Source organism: Oncorhynchus clarkii, chromosome 4 (assembly GCF_045791955.1).
Source record: "Oncorhynchus clarkii lewisi isolate Uvic-CL-2024 chromosome 4, UVic_Ocla_1.0, whole genome shotgun sequence".
Taxonomy (NCBI): Eukaryota; Metazoa; Chordata; class Actinopteri; order Salmoniformes; family Salmonidae; genus Oncorhynchus; species Oncorhynchus clarkii.
The window spans coordinates 13,644,289-13,671,618 of NC_092150.1; the positions used below are offsets into that span (position 1 = coordinate 13,644,289).

The 27,330-nt window shown below is 42.0% G+C and overlaps 1 protein-coding gene across 1 annotated transcript in view; it reads left to right on the forward strand.

Annotated features, from left to right (window-relative positions):
* The window catches only part of LOC139406455 (Ca++-dependent secretion activator 2), a 266,758-nt gene that overhangs the window by 201,872 nt on the left and 37,556 nt on the right, over positions 1–27,330 (forward strand). Inside the window, exons 19-28 of the mRNA XM_071149059.1 lie at positions 2,263–2,404; positions 2,693–2,797; positions 3,449–3,478; positions 4,596–4,751; positions 4,940–5,087; positions 14,196–14,210; positions 16,047–16,121; positions 17,129–17,212; positions 17,342–17,374; positions 23,065–23,172. Of these exons, the coding sequence (XP_071005160.1) occupies positions 2,263–2,404; positions 2,693–2,797; positions 3,449–3,478; positions 4,596–4,751; positions 4,940–5,087; positions 14,196–14,210; positions 16,047–16,121; positions 17,129–17,212; positions 17,342–17,374; positions 23,065–23,172 (896 nt within the window). The remainder of the gene's footprint in view (positions 1–2,262; positions 2,405–2,692; positions 2,798–3,448; positions 3,479–4,595; positions 4,752–4,939; positions 5,088–14,195; positions 14,211–16,046; positions 16,122–17,128; positions 17,213–17,341; positions 17,375–23,064; positions 23,173–27,330) is intronic.

The window sequence follows — 27,330 nt, forward strand, 5'->3', positions numbered from 1 at the left end:
TAAGTTTTATTCGATTAAAGACCAAGCACAGCTTCTCAATAAAGGCTGTTTTTTTTTTGTCCTGCCCAATAGATTTGCTAAGTAGCCAAGACTGTCCATAAAGGTTTGAGCTCGTGACTTTTGAAATACATTTTAATTACCAAAGCTTTTATGAAACATGTTATTAAAAATAAAAATAAATCTTTATTAAAATATCACTTTTTGGAGCAGCAAAACAGTGAGTCCCTTTTTCATCTATGTGTTGTACATTATTTTAGCCAGCGCCTGTTATTTTGGATGTGTGTAAAACCCCCTCCATACAGTGCATTTGGAAAGTATTCAGACCCCTTGACTTTTTCCACATTTTGTTACACTACGGCCTTGTTCTAAAATGTATTAAATAGTTTTTTCCCTCATCAATCTACACACAATACCCTACAATGACAAAGCAGAAACAGGTCTTTAGTGCTGCAGAGATGGTTGTCCTGCAGAGATGGTTCCAATCAAGTTGTAGAAACATCTCAAGGATGATCAATGGAGACAGGATGCTCCTGAGCTCAATTTTGAGTCTCATAGCAGGATTTGAATAGTTATGTAAATAAGCTATTTCTGTTTATTTTTTAATACACTTGTAAAAATGTCAAAAACCTGTTTTCACTTTGTCATGTGGTATTGTGTGTAGATTGAGTTTTTTTTAAAATGCATTTTAGAATAAGGCTGTAACGTAACAAAATATGGAAAAAGTGAAGGGGTCTGAATACTTTCCAAATGCACTTTATGTATGTAGGCTACATATGTAAATGCCCATAATGGAACAAGAGATGAGATGATGCCAGAGACCCTTGTATATTCCTCTACCAATTGCTTGTTTTCCATTTGATTTGATTAAAAACGAATCCCTCAGTAGGCTACCCTTACCCTACCTACTCTAACGAACGTGGGTTCAACACCAATGTCTTTCTTATCCTGGCCATGCATTAGCCAACTACCATGTCAAATCAAAATGTCTAATAAAATCTTATTTGTCACATGCTTCGTAGACAACAGGTGTAGACTAACAGTAAAATGCTTACGGGTCCATTTCCAACAGTGCAGTATTAAAGGTGATAAGATATGAAATAAATACAAAAATATATATATTTTTTTTATCAATAACAGGTTTTTAAATGGTGTACTCATGAGACTTACCGTCATGCTTTTCACAATTTACATGGTCCTATAATATTCAAAATACTCAGTCCTAGAATGCTCCTCTGAACATATCTAAATGATTCAGTCCTATAATGCTCCTCTTAACACATATTCAAATGACTCAGTCCTATAATGCTCCTCTGAACACATATTCAAATTACTCAGTCCTAGAATGCTCCTCTGAACACATATTCAAATGATTCAGTCCTATAATGCTCCTCTGAACACATATTCAAATTACTCAGTCCTATAATGCTCCCCTGAACACATATTCAAATTACTCAGTCCTATAATGCTCCTCTGAACACATTCAAATGACTCAGTCCTATAATGCTCCTCTGAATGGTACATAGGCCTATATCTTCCTTATTATGAACATGCCTCACACACATTTTAAAGGGGGGCTAGTATACATGTTTTTAGGACAAATGCATAAAGACATGTATGGCCTTTAAGCCTACTCATTCAACACTCCAAATATATTACAAAAACTGGATGCATTTTCCTGTTGCTATTATTCATTACTGTAACCTATGCTATTTAATAAACGGTATCAATATATAATGGGCTAGGGTGAGAATATTCTGTGCCACCCAGCCAAATTGGAGTTGATGATAATGCAAACACTGTCAATAACATACACAACTTGAGATAACCACATGCAGTATTAAGCCATCGAACATGTTGATTGGCCTGTGAATGGTCAAGCCCTCATCACACCTACAACTTATTTATTAATCAAAACCCAGCCCTTTCGCGACACAGACAGCTATTGCGCCCATAATTCCCCCTGTGAAAATATCAAAACACCCCTGGACATAAGATTCACATTAGGTTTGTTCAAATAGAGTCCTTTGTCTTACTCTGACTTTATGAGCATCTTTCTCTTCTATCTTTCCTCTTCTTTCTCCTACTTCCTTTGCATATCAGGATTGTGAAAAGATGGAATTTGTATGCAAATATCATAATGTGGACTGTGGGAGGGAAGGGCCGGGATTTAACTAGTCTAGGATTTGAACTGTATAAAGACCTTCAAGCTGACATTCAAAACCTTTGAATTTATTTTGTACTTCCTTCCTCATTCCCCCCCAGCTCACCTGTGCAATGGCATGTTCCACAAGCACCTGCAGGACCTGTTCATCCCGCTGGTGGTGCGTTACATAGACCTTATGGAGTCCTCCATCGCCCAGTCCATCCACCGCGGCTTCCAGCAGGAAACCTGGCAGTCCGTCAAGTAAGAACCCCCCCCAATGTTGTCATTAGTTGCATTCTGTTGTGCTATTTAAAGCTCAGAGATGTGCTTTACATCAGGAACAGTAGCAAGCCTAGAATACTTCTGTCTGCATTTTTATGTCTACAGAAAAGTGTGTGTAGTGTAGGTTAGAATACATCCACCGACGAGGCACAAAACCACATGGAATCTGGAGCATCAACACTCAGTGGGATCTCTCTTTTGTCTTTTGTCTCTGTCGCATCTTTCTTTGTTGTCGTTTGGTTTGGTTTGCCGTTCATTTATTTTCAGGACAATAACCAACAACCTACCGAGCGTGCCTCTGCCCAAAGTCAATCTCCCACAGATGCCGAGCTTCTCAGCACCCTCCTGGATGGGCCCGCTGTGTGACAGCACGTGTGTATGGGCTGCCGCAAGACCTAGTGGGGCACTGTGGCATGGACTGTGCTGTGGTTGTCTTGTCATTGTCAAACTTCTCCAATTCAAGAACACTATTTCGCATTCTATTACTTCCCTTTGCCAATGGTATGCCATTAACTATCGAACCAGCTTAAAGCATTTTGTAGAAGTGTGAAACTTGAAAATCTACCCTCACATTTAAATGTTAATAGTAAGACCAGTATGTCTACTACTACTACTGAGGCTTTTAACTGTGCAATTCACGTGGCCCAGATATTCCTGGGATTGGTTGCCCCTTTTGATGACCTCAGACTGATACCTTCTTTGGTATCAAGATAAAAGCATGTTTTTGTTGTCTTGTGAGTGTTGTGTTATGTGGTGCAGCATGGCAAATGTTTTGTGGCACAGCAGCATCTCTTTTTTGAAATGTATGTTGTGGCTCCTTTATCAGGAACGGCTGTGGCATGTTTTTTGTGCACACATCCAACATATTTCAGGTATTTTTATTGTATATTGGATAGTATCAGAGACACCTGTTTAACTGTGATGTTACTGTATGCTGGTCAATTCTCAGCTCAGTTAATCACTGAGTTGTGAAGTATATCATGCCAAATGAATGTTAAATAAGAAATGGGATTCTTATTTCAGCTTGCAAGGAATTAATTTACCGGACATTTTGTAAGTAGGCATAGCCATTTTGCAGATTTCAGTGAATATGTTTCTTCGAAACCTCAATGCTGGTCTTTGGGACTGTTATGAAACTGTTTTCAGCACTTGTCAAGTGACCATTTTCTCCTCAAACCTTTGTCATAAATGAGCAGTCAAGATCCCCCACAAGCAAAATTATTAAGGGCTTTTCACGTATGGAATTCGGTACCCTGGTTCGCTTTCCTGAAGCCTTTGTGAGAATTCTACAGACTACGTAGACCTGAAAATAAAAATGTCAGGGTCTGATTAGCACATTCTACATGATGTAAACAACCTAGCTCGTTAACAACAGGCAAAAAAAGTTCCACGCAACTCTGCCTCATCACAATACAAGTTGACTTCTGAGGGCCCAGTAGAAACAGTGGAGACTCAAACCACCCACCCACCTACCCTTGCCTCAATAAAGAAAAAAAAAACTGGCACTTCGTTAGCGAGCACAGACGGGCGTGGGGGATCGTTCCATTCCCCCGGGAGAGGGGACGTTCGGAGAAGAGATCCTAATTAGTCATGAGGGGGGGATATGAGCGAGCATTTAATTGCAACACGGATTTCGCTCAAATTATTTATTCCCACTTGTGAAGGTAAGTCTTTTAAAGGCGAAGTGAGAAAAGTGAGTGAGTGTGCTTCACCACCGCTCACCCTCTGTCTCTCTCCCTCGCTCGCTCTGGTTCCCTGTACACTTGGATGCTGGTTACAGCCACCGGTTGCCATGTGTTGCGGTGTAGACACCGGAGAGAAGGTGGCGATGGAGACCCATCTGTCTATGTGCTGAGAGTCTCCTTAGTAACAGTCAGTTTGACAGCAGGGTGTGTTCAGTCACTGTAGAACATGTTCAGGAACTGTTGGGTGTGTCTTAAGAACATGTCATATGCAACTCTGACATGTTAAACTGTGATCCATGTAAATTGTCAAACGTTGTTCAGTTATTGAGCAGTAATACAAAAAAACATCCGTACGTCACTCAAAACCCTCGAGCGCAACACTCCAGACTTTGTAACTCAGTTTTCATTTGTTCATGTTTAACTGACAGAAGTTCCATGAAGCTTGGCAAAGATAATCTTTGGCTTCTTCCCTCCCCAACCCCTAGTAACGGCTCAGCAACCTCAGAGGACCTCTTCTGGAAGTTGGACGCACTCCAGATGTTTGTCCTGGACCTGCACTGGCCCGAGCCAGAGTTTGCCAAACACCTGGAGCAGAGGCTGAAGCTCATGGCCAGCGACATGATGGAGGCTTGCGTCAAAAGGTCAGAGGTCAGGAGGACGTCACCACCTGTGATGGGTTGGGGGTTAAGCATTTACCACTGCATACCTGGTTTATAACTGAGATATTACTGAGGAAGAGTTTAGTGATGTGGTTTTGAACAGTGTTTTCCATAGCCCCTAGGAATTAACCATATCATAACACCTTTCAATTGTCTTTTTATACCCAAAGAACGAAAGCCGCCTTTGACTCCAAGATGCAGAAGGCCAGCAAGGCAACGGACTTCCGGGTGTCGCTGTCGGTGTGCACCATGTTCAACATGCTAATGGACGCCAAGAAGCAGTGCGCCAAACTCTGTGTGCTGGACTCCGGTCAAGAGGTACGACCACACTCAACCTCTATTGTCTGTTCTTTGACCGCACAAACTGATCACAAATTTCCAGTATTGCATGCAAAACCATCACGTACTTGACTAACGTAAATCCAGGATGTTTCGTTATTTAACTAACTAGTGTAGCGAACAATGGATATACTGTAGTTAACAGAATGGTCAGAGCCTCATTCATATGTTTAAACCTACAAGCCTACATGCCCTCAGCAGTTATATGCAATGATCCCTCTAAGCTCCCCCGGGCCAGCTGTGCAGAAGAAATATCAGCCCACAGAGAGCAGCATGAGATTGAACTTCACTCACAACTTTCTAGTTTTCCCTGTTAGTTAACATTATCAACATTTCCCTTTACTGTGGCAATTGTGGTTGAATCAACACAATATTAGACACTTTCAATGCAACATACCGAAACAAAGTGAACTATGCAAGATTTAGTATGCAAAACTAACTATGCAAAAGATTTTATTGAAGGCAGAATGCATTGGAGTAGGATTGTATAGCATTGACCGGCATGACTCTACACAGACCGGTTCGCATAACCAATCAGTAGGCCTACATGAAAATAGACCATTGCCATATATGGATCTGTGCCATTCACTTTGAACTGAACTGTGTTTACAGCATGAGTGGTCGTGAGTAGATGCGCTTGTTTTGAGATCAAAGCGGGAGCTGCATGTAGCCACGTGTGCACATTTTGTTCCAATCCTTTGCTAGTTAATGAGTTTTTTCACCCCTTTTTTCTCCCCAATTTCGTGGTATCCAATTGGTAGTAGTTAAAGTCTTGTCTCATCGCTGCAACTCCCGTACGGACTCGGGAGAGACGAAGGTCGAGAGCCATGCATCCTCCCAAACACAACCCAACCAAGCCTCACTGCTTCTAGACACAATGCCCATCCAACCCGGAAGCCAGCCGCACTAATGTGTCGGAGGAAACACCATACACCTGGCGACCGTGTCAGCGTGCACTGCACCCGGCCCGCCACAGGAGTCGCTAGTGCGCGATGAGACAAGGATATCCCTGCCAGCCAAACCCTCCATAACCCAGACGACGCTGGGCCAATTGTGCGCCGCCACATGGGCCTCCCGGCTGCGACAGAGCCTGGGCTTGAACCCATTAGTGAGTTATTAGCCCAGTTATACCCCATTTATTGTCAGCAATAGGGAGTGTACATTTCTAGACATCTTTTAAAAGCAAGTCAGTTTAAAGACATTTTTTTTGTCTTAAAGAGGCAGTGTGGTATTTTGACAGGCTTGAATAAGCTAAGTAGCCAATAGGCAGAGGATAACATAATTTGTCTGATTCTGTAATAGTGGTATGGGAATGATAATGCATTTTGTTTTGTAAAGTGGGTTCTTGCATCAAACACAACAACATTTTGGATAAACAGGTTAAAGTCTAGCCCTGCATGTTTTTTTCAAACGTCTAATCGAATGTAGGCCTACATTGAACACCCCACATTGGCTGCTACTCTAGGCTGAACAGCAATTTCCATGTAAAAATGTTATGGGATGCATTTTCTCCATTTTTGTTTATGGTAGGCCACTCTGATAGGCCTACATTATAATCAAATAGCCACAGCAGCCTACTTGGCCACTGTTAAACCTCTTACTTAAAGCGGGTACAGCCTCAGTGTTCAAAGAAAACACGCACTGGAAGTTACACATCATTTTCACAACATTCAAGTTTGCGCTCAGCAGACCTCAAATTTGCTCTGTGCCCCCCCCCTCCCAAATTGAGGGAACATTAGTGCAATGTACCACCACAACAGTATCAAATATTGTTCCCTACCTTGCCTGAGTTTCCCTCAAGAGCACAAGAACTAAAGTTTCCTTTGGTCTGTAACAGATTCAGTAATCTTCATATCACCTTGACTGCCTTGCAGCCAAAACATTCATTGCAATGGGCGCATTTATATCACGTCCAGATCAGTGGTAACGTGCAGCAGCTGCTCTAAATCGATGTGGATGAATGAGCTCTCGATCTCTCCATTACAGCATTTCACCCTGCTAAAGGCTAACCCTCCGCTACCCGGCAACTATTTACACAGTGTCTCTACAGAGAGCTAAGCTCACTGTCCCCTTAACCTTCAGCTCCATTCTCCTCAAGTCCCTGAGGATGTTGATTCATAGCTGAACAGATGCACTCAGGTTTGTACACTCAGTGTACACTACTGATTCCAATTTAGATTCCAACTCCATGGTCATTATTGCCCTAATTGAATGAATGTATTAATTATGGAGGTGATTATGATATGGCAAGGTGTTGTTTCACCTGTGCTAAATACTGTCCAAGATCATTATCATACAGTGTCTGAACCATTGATGATTTACGGGTGTGGGATCTTAATTTGACCAGTTCCATTACAGGAGTAAAATAATCCTACAGCAGGAGGATTTGATTATTCATAAAATATGCATGTATGTATGTATGTATGTACAGTGGGGCAAAAAAGTATTTACTCAGCCACCAATTGTGCAAGTTCTCCCACTTAAAAATATGAGAGAGGCCTGTAATTTTCATCATAGGTACACTTCAACTATGACAGACAAAATGAGAAAAAAAATCCAGAGAATTACATTGTAGGATTTTTAATGAATGTATTTGCAAATTATGGTGGAAAATACGTATTTGGTCAATAACAAAAGTTTATCTCAATACTTTGTTATATACCCTTTGTTGGCAATGACAGAGGTCAAACGTTTTCTGTAAGTCTTCACAAGGTTTTCACACACTGTTGCTGGTATTTTGGCCCATTCCTCCATGCAGATCTCCTCTAGAGCAGTGATGTTTTGGGGCTGTTGCTGGGCAACACGGACTTTCAACTCCCTCCAAAGATGTTCTATGGGGTTGAGATCTGGAGACTGGCTAGGCCACTCCAGGACCTTGAAATGCTTCTTACGAAGCCACTCCTTCGTTGCCCGAGCGGTGTGTTTGGGATCATTGTCATGCTGAAAGACCCAGCCACGTTTCATCTTCAATGCCCTTGCTGATGGAAGGAGGTTTTCACTCAAAATCTCACGATACATGGACCCATTCATTCTTTCCTTTACACGGATCAGTCGTCCTGGTCCCTTTGCAGAAAAACAGCCCCAAAGCATGATGTTTCCACCCCCATGCTTCACAGTAGGTATGGTGTTCTTTGGATGCAACTCAGCATTCTTTGTCCTCCAAACACAACGAGTTGAGTTTTTACCCTTTTCAACCTTCGTCTCTCCCGAGCCCGTATGGGAGTTGTAGCGATGAGACAAGATAGTAGCTACTACAACAATTGGATACCACGAAATTGGGGAAATCTTCTTCTGGATCATCCAAATGCTCTCTAGCAAACTTCAGACGGGCCTGGACATGTACTGGCTTAAGCAGGGGGACACGTCTGGCACTGCAGGATTTGAGTCCCTGGTGGAGTAGTGTGTTACTGATGGTAGGCTTTGTTACTTTGGTCCCAGCTCTCTGCAGGTCATTCACTAGGTCCCCCCGTGTGGTTCTGGGATTTTTGCTCACCATTCTTGTGATCATTTTGACCCCACGAGGTGAGATCTTGCGTGGGAGCCCCATATCGAGGGAGATTATCAGTGGTCTTGTATGTCTTCCATTTCCTAATAATTGCTCCCACAGTTGATTTCTTCAAACCAAGCTGCTTACCTATTGCAGATTCAGTCTTCCCAGCCTGGTGCAGGTCTACAATTTTGTTTTTGGTGTCCTTTGACAGCTCTTTGGTCTTGGCCATAGTGGAGTTTGGAGTGTGACTGTTTGAGGTTGTGGACAGGTGTCTTTTATACTGATAACAAATTCAAACAGGTGCCATTAATACAGGTAATGAGTGGAGGACAGAGGAGCCTCTTAAAGAAGAAGTTACATGTCTGTGAGAGCCAGAAATCTTGCTTGTTTGTAGGTGACCAAATACTTATTTTCACACTCACATACTTTTGGCCATGTAGTGTATGTAGCTTAGCAAATAAACATTGTATTTCTGATCTACTTATGGTATGCAAAATAGGATATAACCATTCACCTTGGATAATTAACAAGAAATGTGTTCAATTCTTCTTGTTTCTCAGATTACTGTTTTTTGAAGATTGTTTGCACATTGAAAGCATTATATTTCACAGTCAAATTATTTTGAGGATATTATTTTTTCATTGCCTTTTGCTAAGATGTTGCGAAACCCCTCAAGGTAAAGATATATGCATAATTCTGCTTTTATTATTTTCATAGGAAATCATTTATTTTTCAAATTATGCCTTTGTGATGTTCTAAGTGCTTTTAACACACAGTGCTGTTGTTTTTAACCGGTGTGCCTCGGGACACTAGTGTGTCCTGAGGGACTCATAAGTGTGCCGTGAAACTTTTTCCGAATCTTTATATCTTTTGGATACATTCACTTATAAACATGACCTGTGGAATGAACATGGAATATAATTCAGTGCAGTCAAAGTATTCTGACCCCTTCACTTTTTCCACATTTTGTTACATTATAGCCTTATTCTAAAATTGTAAATTGGTCAGTTAGTGACGCTAGAGGCGTTCGAATCCAGGCTGTATCACAACCCGGCCGTGATTGGTAGTCCCATAGGGCGGCACACAATTGGCCCAGCATCGTCCGGGTTTGACCGGTGTAGGCCATCATTGTAAATAAGAATTTGTTCTTTACTGACTTGCCTAGTTAAATAAAAAATAGAAATAAGAGCCATCTGGTCACAATAAGTGCCCATCGGGTCACTCTGACAGGGCTCCAGAGTTCCTCTGTCGAGATTGGAGAAACATCAAGAAAGACAACCATCTCTGCAGCACTCCACCAATCAGGCCTTTATGGTAAAATGGCCAGACGGAAGCCAATCCTCAGTAAAGAGCACATGACAGCCCGCTTGGAGTTTTCCAAAAGGATTCTCAGACCTTGACAAACAAGAACACTTTGGCCTGAATGCCAAGCGTCACGTCTGGAGGAAACCTGGCACCATCCCTACAGTGAAGCGTGGTGGCAGCATCATGCTGTGAGGATGTTTTTCAACGGCTGGGACTGGGAGACTAGTCAGGGTCTAGAAAAGATGAATGGTGCAAAGTACAGAGAGAACCTTGATGAAAACCTGCTCCAGAGAGCTCAGGACCTCAGACTGGAGTGAAGGTTCACCTTCCAACAGGACAACGACCCTAAGCACACAGCCAAGACAATGCAGCAGTGGCTTTGGGACAAGTCTCTGAATGTCCTTGAGTGGCCCAGCCAGAGCCCGGACTTGAACCCGATCAAAAATCTCTGGAGAGACCTGAAAATAGCTCCGCAGCGACGCTATTTGCTAAATATGGAACCATACTTTTGAGAAAATGGCCTTTAAATATTTTGGTACCTACTGGAGAGCTCTTCTTTGTCTACACCCATTCAGCATCATTCACATCCTTTTAAGCTTTAGCCCCACCCATCTCTTTAAGGGTTGATACAAGCATTCTGTCCTAACAACAACAGTCAAGCTCCCAAGCTAACGTTGGCTAGCTTGCTAGCATCTTCCAGACACAAATGAAAGAACAACTAACTGACAACTAACTGACCATTTTACTCACCCTAGCAGAGCTGGTTAGGCTGTTTTTATGTAATCCAGAGTGTTGGTGACTGCAACTGTGCTGCTGTCAACAATTTAACCTTTACTGACACCGGCCATATTCAACAGGTGTTGAGCGTTCATAAATTTGTCAGTTATTCTGCGCTCTGGCACACTCAGATGAGAGTGCTCTGAAGTTGGAGTAGATAGCCAGAGCGAATTTACCAGCTATGTCTATCAACAGTCGCCACAGTGACATTCTATTGAAACGGTTACTTGCATAGTGGAGTCTTTTGTTAAGACATGAATCTAGCTAGGTAAACAATGAACCATAATCCCAACTCATGAGGTTACTACCCTGCATGAATCTGCAGGTAGCTAACCATCCAAGTTCAATGTTAGCTAGCTAACATTAGGCTATATCTAGCAAAGCAAATGGTTCTGAGATACGAATAATAACAGCGAGCCTGCCAGCTAACGTTAGCTAGCTAGCTAACAGTACACTTTAACTTGAAATGAAAATGACTTTCTGTCCAAATTAGAAACGCGTAACATCTGAAAATGTAGCTAGCTAGACTATCTTACCCATATACATCATGGATGCCATAGTTGCCCTTAGTTGGTAGAGTGTTTTCTCCATCTCCTTAGCTATCATACTCTAATGCCACTGATTTCAATTCTCTGTCCTTCAGAAAGTGGAGATCAACAATTACGCAGTTCTACTACGCTATACATTTTTTTTAAAGCCGCGATAGACCGGATTACCTATACATGCTGACCAGCTCAAATAGACAGAAGCATGCTATATGGCAGACCAATCCGAACTCATCTCTTGGTATGTCCTTTCCACTCATTATCTCAGCCTATCATGGATAGCGGGAAGGTTGCACACTTTTTCTGTGGCTAAACCAACTAGGCTCATAATTTAACCATTTTAATTGTATTTACCGATTGCACTCAAGTCTGTTATTAAGGCACATGAAAGTTCACATTTCAGAAGGCATTTCTGCATTTTGATTAAAAAATATACTTTTACATTCAAATGGCACTCCTGTGAAGTAGTGACCCGCCTAGTTTCCTGAAACGAGTCACAATTTTACTTTGCGTGTGAGAACCATTAGCACAGGCAAGTCTGATTGGGCTTTGCAGTACAACAGCTTATGCTATAGAACAAACGGAGCATGTCTTTATGTCTGTGGTTTACGATGCAAAAAAACGCTCATCTCTAGACCTTTACGCTTAAAAATAAAAACCTGTACCCATTGGAGATTGACTGCCCCCTCTTATTGAAGCCACGGAAGTTCAAGGCCGACAGCGTTATTGCAGGCGTTGTTTGCAGAAAATAGGATCCCCAATTTAGTGAATGTAAAAATGGCACTTTTCGTGGTGAATCTTTGTGGAAATAAAAACATTTTTGAAAGACAATCATGGCACCAATAATTGCTTCTAATACTCCAGATGTATGTTCTTGAACCCATCATTTTTAAATCGCACACAGAAGAACTGAAAGGATAATTGAGTTGCTAATGGCAGCCTGCAGTACCCCGGTCAGCCTTCAACCTGAGTTATTCAATGAGAGGGGGCAACATTGAGCTAGCCTGCAACATCACTTCCTGGAGTAGTTCACATTGTGCATGCACTATTGAGTCTTCACATTGGAATGAATGGTGTCAAGGGATTGATAGCTTTGTCCATTCATATACAGTCATTGATTTTACCGGAGCTACATTTATTTGTATTTTTAATAAACACTATTTAATCTACGACATCTCTGTCAGAAAAAAATTATGATTTCCAGTTTGGTTCAGATGAGATGGAGGTCATTGCCACTAAATCAACTGTTAGTAAAATAATGTGTTCCGCATAATTTTTTTTTATCCAGTCAATGTGTGCCACGGTTCAAAAAAGGTTGGGAACCACTGTGTTAATGGACATCTTCACTGCAAATTGCATACTTATCAATCCTTTTTCCACTTTCTACAGAAATGTATGTTAATAGTTAAAATTGACATGTATATGAATCTCAAACAATGTAGTTATACCTGACACAGATTAAGTATTCGGCCATAAATAACTTTCAATGGTGATTCTCCATTTAGCATTATTTTCAGTTCGGTAGTAAATTAAGTCTAATCCAGGTTTGGCAAACCAGCCCATTATGTACAGTACCAGTCAAATGTTTGGACACACCTACTCATTCAAGAGTTTTCCTTTATTTTTACTATTTTCTACATTGTACAATAATAGTGAAGACATCAAAACTATGAAATAACACACATGTAGTAACCGAAAAAGTGTTAAACAAATCTAAATATGTTTTATATTATTCAATGTAGCCACCCTTTGCCGAGGTGACAGCTTTGCGCACTCTTGGCATTCTCTCAATCAGCTTCACCTGGAATGCTTTTCCAACAGTCTTGAAGGAGTTCCCACATATGCTGAGCTCTTGTTGGCTGCTTTTCCTTCCCTCTGCGTTCCAACTCATCCCAAATCAGATGGGATGGTGTATCGCTGCAGAATGCTGTGGTAGACATGCTTGTTAAGTGTGCCTTGAATTCTAAATTAATCACAGATGGCGTCACCAGCAAAGCACCATCACACCACCTCATCCATGCTTCACAGTGGAAGCCACACATGCAGAGATCATCCGTTCACCTATTCTGCGTCTCACAAAGACACGCCGGGTTGGAACCAAAAATCTCACATTTGGACTCATGTTTCTAGTGGTCTAGTGTCCATTGCTCATGCTTCTTGGTCCAAGCAAGTATCTTCTTCTTATTGATGTCCTTTAGTAGTTGTTTATTTGCAGCAATTGGACCATGAAGGCCTGGTTCACGCAGTCTCCTCTGAACAGATGATGTTGAGATGTGTCTGTTAGTTGAACTCCGAAGCGTTTATTTGGGCTGCAATCTGAGGTTGAGTTAACTCTAAATAACTTATCCTCTGCAGCAGAGGTAACTCTGGGTCTTCCCTTCCTGTGGCGGTCCTCATGAGAGACAGTTTCATCATACCACAGCAGAGGTAACTCTGGGTCTTCCCTTCCTGTGGCGGTCCTCATGAGAGCCACTTACATCTTAGCACTTGATGGTTTTTGAGACTACACTTAAAGAAACTTTCAAAGTTCTTGAAATTTTCCGCATTGACTATCCTTCATGTCTTAAAGTAATGATGGACTGTCGTTTCTCTTAGCTTATTTGAAAATGTTTAGTCACTCCATGATTCCATATGTGTTATTTCATAGTTTTGATATCTTCACTGTTATTCTGCAATGTAGAAAATTGTAAAAATAATGAAAAACCCTTGAATGAGTAGGTGTGTCCAAACTTTTGACTGGTACTTTATATGCAGAGATATTAAACATTTCCTGGGAGTGTTAAATTGTTTTTATTTTGTATCATACACGCATACTGCATAATCAAATAATTAAATTAAATGATTGTGTGCAAGCTGTTTACTGTAATCATCTAATGCTATTGAATTTCAGGTGATGATTTTGCTTGTTTCTTTCTTTCATTTCCTTGGTTTCATTTTCATACATCCTGCACGTCATTGTTTGAATCCAAGATTGACAAACAATGGGTAAGTGTTTTTCATCCCTTTGTGGAATCTTAAACCACCTTCAGCTTTCTTTGTTAGTCCCCTCCTTATCACGCTCACACCTACTGAAAATATTTGCATTTTAATTAGCAGAAGCTCTTATCCAGAGCGACTTACAGGAGCGATTAGGGGTAGATGCCTTGTTCAAGGGCACATCAGCAGATTTAATCACCTAGTCCTCTTTGGGATTCGACTGGCTCAACGCTCTTAACCACTAGGCTACCTGTCGCTACAGATCTTTTTATTATATTAGTTTTTTTAATGGAATGGAACAATGGTGGAACAGAGCACATTCATATATGCAAACAAATGTAACTTCCTCTGGTCCTTGTCTCAAAGGGACCTCAATTTGAACTAAATCCAAACACTATGTTTCACATTCACCAGAGAATGTCTTTGTGCATAGCGGTCTATGCCAGAGTGCTCGCTTCTGATCGACACAAAAGAGATCCTGGCATTTCAGATGTTTGTGCGCTGAATGGCGTCTGCCATTGCCAGCTCATCATACTTCCTATTCAAACTGCTGAATGGAGAAGTCGTCTAAACTTTTAGGAGATCAGAAATGATTTTTTTCTCAAAGTACAGGCTGGCTGAGGTAGGAGACTTCAATAGAACGGAGGAATGTCCCCCTTTGTGATTTTCCACTTCATAGATAGCTCTGCCCCGAAATCATTCCCCAGCGAATGCTTAATCGAATATCTTCATCAAAAGCGTCTCTGCAAATTGGGACTGTCTTGCTGTATACCAATATATCACCAGGATCATCATGTCTAAAGAAATGATCAGTTAACTATGTTGTTGTTATTGTCATTGGAATGGAAAGCTTACATTTGGAAATGCCAGTTGCACCTTAGAATAAGAAAACTCGGGCTCTTAACAGTTTTCTACCAGATAAGTTTTAAAAATAAATTGTTATTTTGCATGTGGTGCACACATTTTAAAAGACCTCACAATTTAATATTCTCTAATGTGAAGAAGGACCTCAATTCGGCCTCCTCTGTAAAATAAAAAGCAAACACAGCAGTGATATTTGAGGTAAAAAAATAAAAAGTCCTTAAGATTCGCTTGAAATTCTGTTTATGAAAGAAGCTGCCATTTCGTGGGATGAAGAAAAAGGTGAAAAGAAAATGAGGGCTGCCGATGGTGACCTCCATGCACCCTCAATTTGTCACCGATCTGCAGGCTTTGTTGATTGAAATTTTTAATTTGGGTGTTCTTTAGACGCGTCATGAAAGGGCATTGTCGCCAAGAGATGAACTCCCTGGCTGCCGTGCGAGCGTCGAAGGCAGCCATTCAACACCGCAAATGGAGGCTCTCCCGCCCTCTTCTATCCCCCATCTCACTCTTCTCTCTCTCTCTCTCTCACTCCTTTCTATCCCTCCCTCTTTTTGGCTGTGACGTGTTTTTTTTGGGAGGGTAAAAAATACTCATGAATATAGGGGTTATGAGACATGAAATGGCGGATTAATTGAATCTAGTGTGAGCCTTTGGTCTCCGCAGCTGGACCGGTGCTTTAGAGGAACACAAGGCTGCTCTAATTGTGGGGAAGCACAAAAAGTATCCTTCGAATTCCTTTGCCTTCCAATGAGAGCGGGAATGCCATTCAGCCACATAATGGCCCTATTAGCTGCTTAACTCACCGGTGCTACATGGGAAGATTTTCTCTGCTGAATGTTTTGGGTAGGGAGTCAGGGTAGAGAGAGAGAGAGAGTGTGTGCGTGTGTGCGCGTTCGTGCATGCCAAAATGAAGGAATCATTTTTACCTTATCTCCCTCATCATAGATCTTAAAACTGTTTGTCTCCCTACCCCCTCCTCAGCAACAGTACCATTCCAAAATCGATGTCCTGATCGATGATGCGTTTAAAGACATGATTTCCTCCATGGTCACAAAGGTATGTTACTGCACATCCTCCACAGACCCAATGACTACATCCTGCATAGTGTTGCAAAGCTACCAGTAATTTACCAAATTACTGGAATCTTCAGTCATTTTGGAGTATAACCTGAAAATCTATGGCAATCTACCTTAACTGTTGGTAATTTAAACTTGAATAACATTATTATATATTTGTTTTATATAGTATTCATTTATCATATTTGTGTCCATATTGTCCATGGGTTTCTAGTAGATATGGTTCAATAGAAAATAGCCTAATTAATGAAGAAAAAAAAACATCTAATCAACAATTGCATTATTTTCAATTAACTCTTCAAAAATGTACTTTTTTCACAAATGCCACCAGTTTGGCATTAAAACATTAACAACAAATACATATTGACATAGTAATATAAATAAAGGTTTGTACAGAAAATAAGAAAAATATATATATATATATCAATAAAGTATATTTCATGCTGAAACCCTCATATTAAACACCAATGGTATTCACTAAATTGCTGGTTTATATTTGGGTTAATAATCTCTTGCCCACACCGAGGTTATTACAGACATCTGTGATTCTCTGAAGTATCTAAAAGGGCCACTAGATAGATGTATTGTGATTTCATAAAATCCTTGAAAGATACCAAAATAGATACCTGGTAGTTTACTGGTTTCTAGTAATATACTGTCCCTTTGCAACCCAAATCCTGCATATAGATACTGTATTATTCAGCCCTTCGCCACCTCAAATCCAATGCCGATTTTATTAAGTAACACTTTCTTAGTTCTATTTTAATAAGGTGTGATATAACCCAGTTATATCACACCTGTTAATTGTTCTCATATTCTATGCAAAATATTATAGAAAATGTTATAACCAAAAGAAGAGCGGAAAGCATACACAAAAAAATGTGAAGAGAAGAAAGTCATTCAGGCAGTACATTCATACCCCCCCCCCCCCCCCTTCTTTTTACAAATGGCAACTAACATGTCGGATTTTCTTGTTTCACCTGGCAGTTTGCTGGAGTTTTAGACGGTGTTCTCTCCAAACTCTCCAGATATGACGAAGGGACATTCTTTTCTTCTATCCTATCTTTCACGGTAAGCTTTTCTGTTCCACTCCAGAGAATGCGGACCCTTTGCGTTCAGTCCTTAGAAAAGCAACATGTCATTTGTTGTAACCGAATCTGCTCAGTTGAACTTTTTTTGTATCTTTTCTTTGCCTCAAAGGTGAAAGCAGCTGCCAAGTATGTGGATGTTCCTGTGAGTATTATTTCTCCTTCATTTCTAACAATGTCATACTTGCTCATATGAACATGTTTGTTTGCACACACACATATTTCTGTCTCAAAAAGAAAAGCTTTCTGAGGAAAGACGACATTGAGCAAAGATCATATTTGTTAGATGTTTATCATCAGACTCTGATGTTAAATGTGGGTGAAATATTTTAACATTTTGCCTCGAAGCACCGTTGTCAGAGTATTTGAGGTTGTGATGGCGTGCAGGACTAATTATTGGCACCGTTGGCTAATAAAAACGTTTTTTTGAGCGATTTGCCAAGGAGTCGGTCATGGGCGGTCACTACATGCCGCATCAACACTATTGAGCGACAGCACCATGGCAGGAAGCAGGAGCTCAATCAGCCGACAGAAAGATGGCAAATACAGCGATGAGGAAGCCCTCTAATTACCCAAAGAGAGACGCAGTGACACATCCTGAATTACGGGGGGCCCAGGGGGGATCTCAGACCCCCTAAATGCAACAAAGTCAAACTTTGGGGGGGGGGTGTGACTTGAAATAATGCTAATTTAATAATTCTCCTATTTGTTTAAAATGCCATTTGTACTGAGTGGTAAATATGTTTTGTGTGTGGCTGCACTTGTCATCCCGGGACAGTCTCGTATCTCAGCCCCTTTTCAGGTGTCCCAGCTTGTCTTACTACAAAAAATCTAAAAGTGTAGACCCAATGACAATTACAGAATGTCATTACACTTTTTAGTGTTTTGTAACAGATGTCTCTTCATGCATCCAATGGCGCGAGTGCACAGTACACTGTTTGGGTGATGGAAATTATTCATTCATTTTAAAATGTCATGGTATAATTCGCACTCTGGACAGGCACATTCCGCCGACTCTCCATTGGTCAGGGATTGCAAGGCTAAGTCTCTGATTCACTAAATGTGAAAGCAGGGCCAGGGTGTCATTACTTGGTCGGTTTAGCCACTTCATTGTGACATACTCTTGTTCTTAAGCCATCAAAAGATTTGCCCTTTTGGTCTAGTGGTAAGGGTTCAGTCCACTCACCAGTAGGCAGCGCTCCATTTCTGGTTAGGGAGGCCTGTTTCGACCCACAAATCCAACTTTTAACCCAAAGCAAGAGGTGGTTTCACTCTATCGTAACCAAGCACACTCTGACACCCTTTTCAGCATCCATGAGTGGGACTGTTGATAAAGCCAGCCAAGCCTTTGTCCTTCTCTTCAAACCTCCCCCTCGCGCCTGTCCTTGACTCAGCGAATCCCACGTGTCCCATTGACACTGGTTCCCAGAGCTCTGAGCCTGCCAAATCTGCTCTCCTCCTCCTCCCTTCACCTGAAATTATAATGTAACCACCTTGCGCTTTTGTGTGGAGGGAACCGAAAGCTGTTAAGCCCCTCTTACAGGTGAGCTAAAGAGATGGGAGAGTGGAGGAGGGTTGTGTCGCTGGGGCATTTAGCAGAAAACTCTTTTGGGTCCTTGTCACGAAAGGTTAAGATCCCTCCCACACACACACACACACACACACACACGCACACACACACAACTAGCTGCACCTGGGGGAAACAGATCCGGGCCAGGAAACCAGACTGGCAGCAGTGTATAATTAGCAGCAATCCCTCTCTCTCTTGCTCTTCCTTTCTCTATCTCCACAGCTTTCAGCGCTTATCCCCCTCAGGTTAAACAGTCATTGCTGCCCCACACCACCTACACCAACACCACTACTACACCACCACCACTACACCACCACCACTACACCACCACCACTACACCACTACACCACCAACACCACCACTACACCACTACACCATCAACACCACTACACCACCAACACCACTACACCACTATACCACCACTATACCACCACTACACCACCACTACACCACCACCACACCACCACCACCACCACCACCACTACAACACCACCTACACCAACACCACCTACACCAACACCACTACTACACCACCAACACTACTACACCACCAACACCACTACACCACCAACACCACCACCACCACCACCATTACACCACCACCACTACACCACCAACAACACTACACCACCACCACCACTACACCACCACCACCACTACACCAACACCACCACCACCACTACACCACCAACACCACTACACCACCAACACCACTACACCACCAACACCACTACACCACCAACACCACCACCACCACCACCATTACACCACCACCACTACACCACCAACAACACTACACCACCACCACCACTACACCAACACCACCACCACCACTACACCACCAACACCACTACACCACCAACACCACTACACCACCAACACCACCACCACCACCACCATTACACCACCACCACTACACCACCAACAACACTACACCACCACCACCACTACACCACCACCACCACTACAGCACCACCACCACATTTCTACATTTCAGTAATTTAGCAGACAGTCTTATCCAGAGCACCTTACAGTTATTGCATTCATCTTAAGATGGCTAGGTGAGACAACCACATATCACAGTCAAAGCAAGTACATTTTTCCTCAAAGTAGTTATCAGTAGAGTCAACTCCACCACCACCTCTGGCAATTCCACCACCAACTCCACCACCACACACACCTTTTTTCCATCTGCCTCCTTTTGACATGATTTGATTTCACACTAGATTGTTGACAGTCTGGAATAGCCTCTGTGTGTGGTTGTGTGTCTAGCATGTTTGGCTACAAGTCAAATACAGAACTGAGGCTCATTCTTTGAAAGAGGGCAGAGCGTGACAGAGGGTGGCCCGTGTGTATTCTGTTTTGGTCCCAATCTAGAGTGTAGTTATGTTGGAACCTGGTCCATGCCTCTGTCTCTTTCGCCATCTCCTCCTCCATGTCTCCATCTCTTTCTCTATCGTTCTCTATGCCTTCCTCTCTTTCTCCATCTCATTCTCTATGCCTTCATCTCTTTCTATATTTCTCCATCTCTTTCTCCATCTCTTTCTCTATCTCCTCCATGCCTCCATCTAAACTCAGCAAAAAAAAGAAGTCCCTTTTTCAGGACCCTGTCTTTCAAAGATAAGTCGTAAAAATCCAAATAACTTCACAGATCTTCATTGTAAAGGTTTTAAACACTGTCTCCCATGCTTGTCCAATGAACCATAAGCAATTAATGAACATGCATCTGTGGAACGATCGTTATGGGGCGGCAGGGTAGCCTAGTGGTTAGAGTGTTCAAACCCCCGAGCTGACAAGGTACAAATCTGTCGTTCTGCCCCTGAACAGGCAGTTAACCCACTGTTCCTAGGCCGTCATTGAAAATAAGAATTTGTTAAAAAAAATGTAAACCTTTAAAAAAGACACCAAAAGCTTACAGACGGTAGGCAGAATAGGTCACAGTTATGTAAACTTAGGGCACTAAAGAGGCCTTTCTACTGAAAAACACCAAAGAAAGATACCCAGGGTCCCTGCTCATCTGTGTGAACGTGCCTTAGGCATGAGGACTGCAGATGTGGCCAGGGCAATAAATTGCAATGTCCATAGTGTGAGACACCTTAGACAGCACTACAGGGAGACAGGATGGACAGCTGCATTGGCAGACCATGTGTAACAACACCTGCACAGAATCGGTACATCTGAACATCACACTTAAGGGACAGGTACAGGATGGCAACATCAACTGCCCGAGTTACACCAGGAATGCACAATCCCTCCATCAGTGCTCAGACTGTCTGCAATAGGCTGAGAGAGGCTGGACTGAGGGCTTGTAGGCCTGTTGTAAGGCAGGTCCTCACCAGAGGTGGTGTGGTGGGGGGATTGATTCCCTTGTGACAACAGGGACAGTGATATATTGCCAATGATCCTGACATATACACACACACATACACACAAACGCCCCCGCCCTCCCACACACACAGACACACACAAACACACCACCCCCCACACACACACCACCCTACACACACACACGCGCACGCACACACACCACCCCACACCTGTCCAATCCATACTGTCACTCACTGCAGCTCAGGAAGTGGTGGATTAAACGTCTGCACCCACTGGATTACAGTTTCCTGACAGGCCTGTCAATCATCGGACACAACCCCCCTGACCCTAACCCCACAGCTCACCCCCCTCCCCCTTACATCCCTGTAGCAGGGTCCCCCTTACTGTACTTTAACCCCATGACACTGAGGTGCAGGTCATCAAACGTCCATATGAATTTTTGGGAACTGCATGTCACCTTCGATTAAATACATTCATGTCACTTTGTATTATATCATTTTAAATGTCTTTATGCATTTAGAAACACATTTCTACACTTTGTATTAATGCGGTATTTTATGCATTAAGGAACAGCATGGATAAAAAATATATATTTTTGCTGCATGAACTATAAAGAAGTTCTACCCATCGTTCCAGGTTTATTTCGGTAGTATTTGTACAATAGAGGTAATATTTTGAGGGGAAATATGAGAGTCAGAGTTTATTTTGAACACATTTTAGAATGGCTGTTATGCTGCTAGGTAACTAACATTGAGCCATTCAGTCAAGCACAATGAGTTCAGTTATGTGGCAATGAGTGAACAACATCTTTCTTTGAAATATACAGGATATGATGCTTTCCTGGTTTGAAATTAGATGTGTTTGTGCATCGTTTGATCTAAGTTTTTATTGATTGTCTCATAATATGTGATTATTTTACATTGGTTATGGCTTATCAGTGTAGGGCCATGAAATTAATTAGAATGACCTCTTATGAAGTTCACACACAATCCCGACTGTGACCTAGACAGTGGGTGTCGTCAAGTTTGAAATGTGTTATTTTTAGAGTAATTACACGACAGTGATTCAGGGTCACAACCACTTCTGACTCATCAGGGTCATTTCCATCATGTCAGAGTCACCTCCGTTATGGCAGTGTCACCTCCGTTACGTCAATGCACCTGTTTACATGCTCCCAGCTCTAATGACTACCTCAACCTAAGGTAAGGAAGGCCACACACACACAAAGGCCTATCACACCAGTGTGTCAGTTACCCACCTTCCTCTTCAGTTGCTATAATGACAGTTTGTAATCACAGTCCTCTCTTCCGTCTCTCTGGAAAAACATCAGGAGAAGGGGTTTTCCGCGTCAATTTTTTAAAATCGGCACATAGCTCTGTTTCCTTGTTTTCCACAGGGGAGTTGGCGTGCCATGTTCAGAACTGTAGCAGGACATCGGGCCCTGGGGGCCATCTAAGGCCCTGTGAAATGGGTGTGAAAGATGTCAAAGCAATTACAATAGCATTACAGTGTAATCTCCCACTGACACAGAGAGTGTGAATGGAAGAGGACTAACCCTCCTTTCTGCCTCTGGCCTCTCTCCTCTGGCGAAACGATTGCTTTGACATTGCCTAAATGTTTTGCTGTTGACAGCTCCACCACTTGTTATTCTGACAGTGATTGTGGTGTGCGTTTTGTGTTTTTATTTATTATTTTTTACATGTCTCGAAGAGAAGGGGATTTGTTAGCATGCAACAGTTAAAATTCAGTGTCCATGTTTTCCATCGAAAATAAAACTTAAGTCAGTGAATATGGACCTTCTCTGATGAATTGTTATGGACTAATACTGTCTTTCTCAACTGAACTTACCTATTACACTTCCCTGTGTTTAATCCTATCTCCCTCCTTGTGTTTTTTCCATCTCTCCCCTTCTCCTCCCTCTCTCTCTCTGCTCTCAGAAGCCAGGGATGGACCTGGCTGATACCTATATCACGTTTGTGCGGCAGAACCAGGACATTCTGCGAGATCGCGTCAACGAGGAGATGTACGTTGAGAAGCTGTTTGACGTGAGTGTGTCGACCTTGACGTGCACTCACACGTGCACCTTGTGTGTTCACTTTTTCCAGCAGCTTTTGTCATACAATCACATAGAATAGGTGGATATCTGTCACTCTTACAACACTATGATAAAATCTATAACTGATTCATTGGATTAAAAACAATAGGAATGGGAACCAGTGGACAATATCTCTGTGGGTTGTGATGCCAGTACAGTACAGATATAGTATCTTAATTTGATCACCCTGTTGCAGGAGAACTTTCCTGCAATGTAGGAAACGTTTAACTTGTAGTGTATTGGACATTTTGAAAAAGCTTCTGAAGATTGTAGGATCCAGAATTAATTTTTGATTTTCCCTTACCAAAAATCTTATCAACCCCTACAAAAATTGGCATTAATTATAATCCACATGATAACTTTCATGTCCTGTTGCTGCAGGATTATTTTCCTGCTGTAGCAAACTGGCTCAAAATAAGATCCTACACCTGTATATGAAGGTGTTGCATGAAGATCACAGCATGAAGAAGAAAAAAGACCCACCCACTGTATCTCTGTATTTCTCCTATTCTGAGATTAATCATTGTGAGGTCAAACAGTGTATCTGTGAGAGGTCACAATGATCTCAGCCTCCTCCCAATAAGGTGACCCTGGAGTTTGTCAGAGATTCAATCAATACCAAAATGTGCAAGTGAACACAGACTCTATCTTTCTCCCTCTCTCAGTTCAATTCAAGGTGCTTTATTGGCATGGGAAACATATGCACACCATTGCCAAAGCAAGGGAAGTAGATAATATACAAAAATGAAATAAACAATAAAAATGAACAGTAAACATTACACTCAAAGAAGTTCCAAAAGAATAAAGACATTTCAAATGTCCTATTATGTGTGTGTGTGTGTGTATATATACAGTGGCGCAAAAAAAGTATTTAGTCAGCCACCAATTGTGCAAGTTCTCCCACTTAAAAAGATGAGAGGCCTGTAATTTTCATCATAGGTACACTTCAACTAGAAAATCACATTGTAGGATTTTTAATGAATTTATTTGCAAATTATGGTGGAAAATACGTATTTGGTCAATAACAAAAGTTTATCTCAATACTTTGTTATATACCCTTTGTTGGCAATGACAGAGGTCAAACGTTTTCTGTAAGTCTTCACAAGGTTTTAACACACTGTTACTGGTATTTTGGCCCATTCCTCCATGCAGATCTCCTCTAGAGTAGTGATGTTTTGGGGCTGTTGCTGGGCAACACGGACTTTCATCTCCCTCCAAAGATTTTCTATGGGGTTGAGATCTGGAGACTGGCTAGGCCACTCCAGGACCTTGAAATACTTCTTACGAAGCCACTCCTTCGTTGCCCGGGCAGTGTGTTTGGGATCATTGTCATGCTGAAAGACCCAGCCACGTTTCATCTTCAATGCCCTTGCTGATGGAAGGAGGTTTTCACTCAAAATCTCACGATACATGGCCCCATTCATTTTTTCCTTTACACGGATCAGTCGTCCTGGTCCCTTTGCAGAAAAACAGCCCCAAAGCATGATGTTTCCACCCCCATGCTTCACAGTAGGTATGGTGTTCTTTGGATGCAACTCAGCATTCTTTGTCCTCCAAACACAACGAGTTGAGTTTTTACCAAAAAGTTATATTTTGGTTTCATCTGACCATATGACATTCTCCCAAACTTCTTCTGGATCATCCAAATGCTCTCTAGCAAACTTCAGACTGGCCTGGACATGTACTGGCTTAAGCAGGGGGACACGTCTGGCACTGCAGGATTTGAGTCCCTGGCGGCGTAGTGTGTTACTGATGGTAGGCTTTGTTACTTTGGTTCCAGCTCTCTGCAGGTCATTCACTAGGTCCCCCTGTGTGGTTCTGGGATTTTTGCTCACCGTTCTTGTGATCATTTTGACCCCACAGGGTGAGATCTTGCCCCAGATCGAGGGAGATTATCAGTGGTCTTGTATGTCTTCCATTTCCTAATAATTGCTCCCACAGTTGATTTCTTCAAACTAAGCTGCTTACCTATTGCAGATTCAGTCTTCCCAGCCTGGTGCAGGTCTACAATTTTGTTTCTGGTGTCCTTTGACAGCTCTTTGGTCTTGGCCATAGTGGAGTTTGGAGTGTGACTGTTTGAGGTTGTGGACAGGTGTCTTTTATACTGATAACAAGTTCAAACAGGTGCCATTAATACAGGTAACGAGTGGAGGACAGAGGAGCCTCTTAAAGAAGAAGTTACAGGTCTGTGAGAGCCAGAAATCTTGCTTGTTTGTAGGTGACCAAATACTTATTTTCCACCATAATTTGCAAATAAATTCATTAAAAATCCTACAATGTGATTTTCTGGATTTTTTTTCTCATTTTGTCTGTCATAGTTGATTGAAGTGTACCTATGATGAAAATTACAGGCCTCTTTAATCTTTTTAAGTGGGAGAACTTGCCCAATTGGTGGCTGACTAAATACTTTTTTGCCCCACTGTATATACACAAAGTGTTGTAACTATGTGCAAATGGTTAAAGTACAAAAGGGAAAATAAATAAACATAAATATGGGTTGTATTTACAATGGTGTTTGTTCTTCACTGGTTGCCCTTTTCTTGTGGCAACAGGCCACAAATCTTGCTGCTGTGATGGCACACTGTGGTATTTCACCCAGTGGTTTGTTTTTTAAATCTTTGTGGATCTGTGTAATCTGAGGGAAATATGTGTCTCTAATATGGTCATACATTTGGCAGAAGATTAGAAAGTGCAACTCAGTTTCCACCTCAGTTTGTGGGCAGTGTGCACATAGCCTGTCTTCTCTTGAGAGCAAGGTCTGCCTACAGCGGCCTTTCTCAATAGCAAGGCTGTGCACAATGAGTCTGTACATAGTCAAAGCTTTCCTTACGTTTGGGTCAGTCACAGTGGTCAGGTATTCTGCCACTGTGTACTCTCTGTTTAGGGCCAAATAGCATTCTAGTTTGCTCAGTTTTTTTTGTTAATTACTTGACACATTGGAAATAATGATATTTTTGTTTTCTCATGATTTGGTTGGGTGTAATTGTGTTTCTGTCCTGGGGCTCTGTGGGGTCTATTTGTGAACAGAGCCCCAGGACCAGCTTGCTTAGGGTGTTCTTCTCCAGGTTCATCTCTCTGTAGCTGATGGCTTTGTTATAGAAGGTTTGGGAATCGCTTCCTTTTAGGTGGTTGTACAATTTAGCAGCTCTCTTCTGGATTTTGATAATTAGCGGGTATCGGCCTAATTCTGCTTTGCAGGCATTATTTGGTGTTTTACGTTGTACAAGGAGGACATTTTTGCAGAATTCTGCATGCAGAGTCTCAATTTGGGGTTTGTCCCATTTTGTGAATTCTTGGTTGTTGAGCGGACCCCAGACCTCACAACCATAAAGGGCAATGGGTTCTATAACTGATTTAAGTATTTTATGTCAAATTGGTATGTCAAATTGTATGTTCCTTTTGATGGCATAGAAGGCCCTTTTTGCCTTGTCTCTCAGATCAGTCACAGCTTTGTGGCAGTTACCTGTGGCGCTGATGTTTAGGCCAATGTATGTATAGTTTATGGTGTGCTCTAGGGCAACGGTGTCTAGATGGAATTTGTATTTCTGGGCCTGGCGACTGGACCTTTTTTGGAACACCATTATTTTGTCTTGCTGAGATTTACTTTTAGGGCCCAGGTCTGGCAGAATCTGTGCAGAAGATCTAGGTGCTGCTGTAGGTCCTGCTTGGTTGGTGACAGAAGCACCATATCATCAGCAAACAGTAGATATTTGACTTCAGATTCTAGTAGGGTGAGGCCGGGTTCTGCAGACTGTTCTAGTGCCCTCGCCTATTCGTTGATATATATGTTGAAGAGGGTGGGGCTTAAACTTCTTACGGCTGAAATCCCATTAACGGGATCGATTTGACAACAGCCAGTGAAAGTGCAGGGCACCAAATTCAAACAACAGAAATCTCATAATTAAAATTCCTCAAACATACAAGTATTTTACACCATTTTAAAGATACACTTGTTGTTAATCCCACCACAGTGTCTGATTTCAAAAAGGCTTTACGACGAAAGCATACCTTGCGATTATGTTAGGTCAGCACCTAGTCACAGAAAAACATAGCTATTTTTCCAGCCAAAGAGAGGAGTCACAAAAAGCAGAAATAGAGATAAAATGAA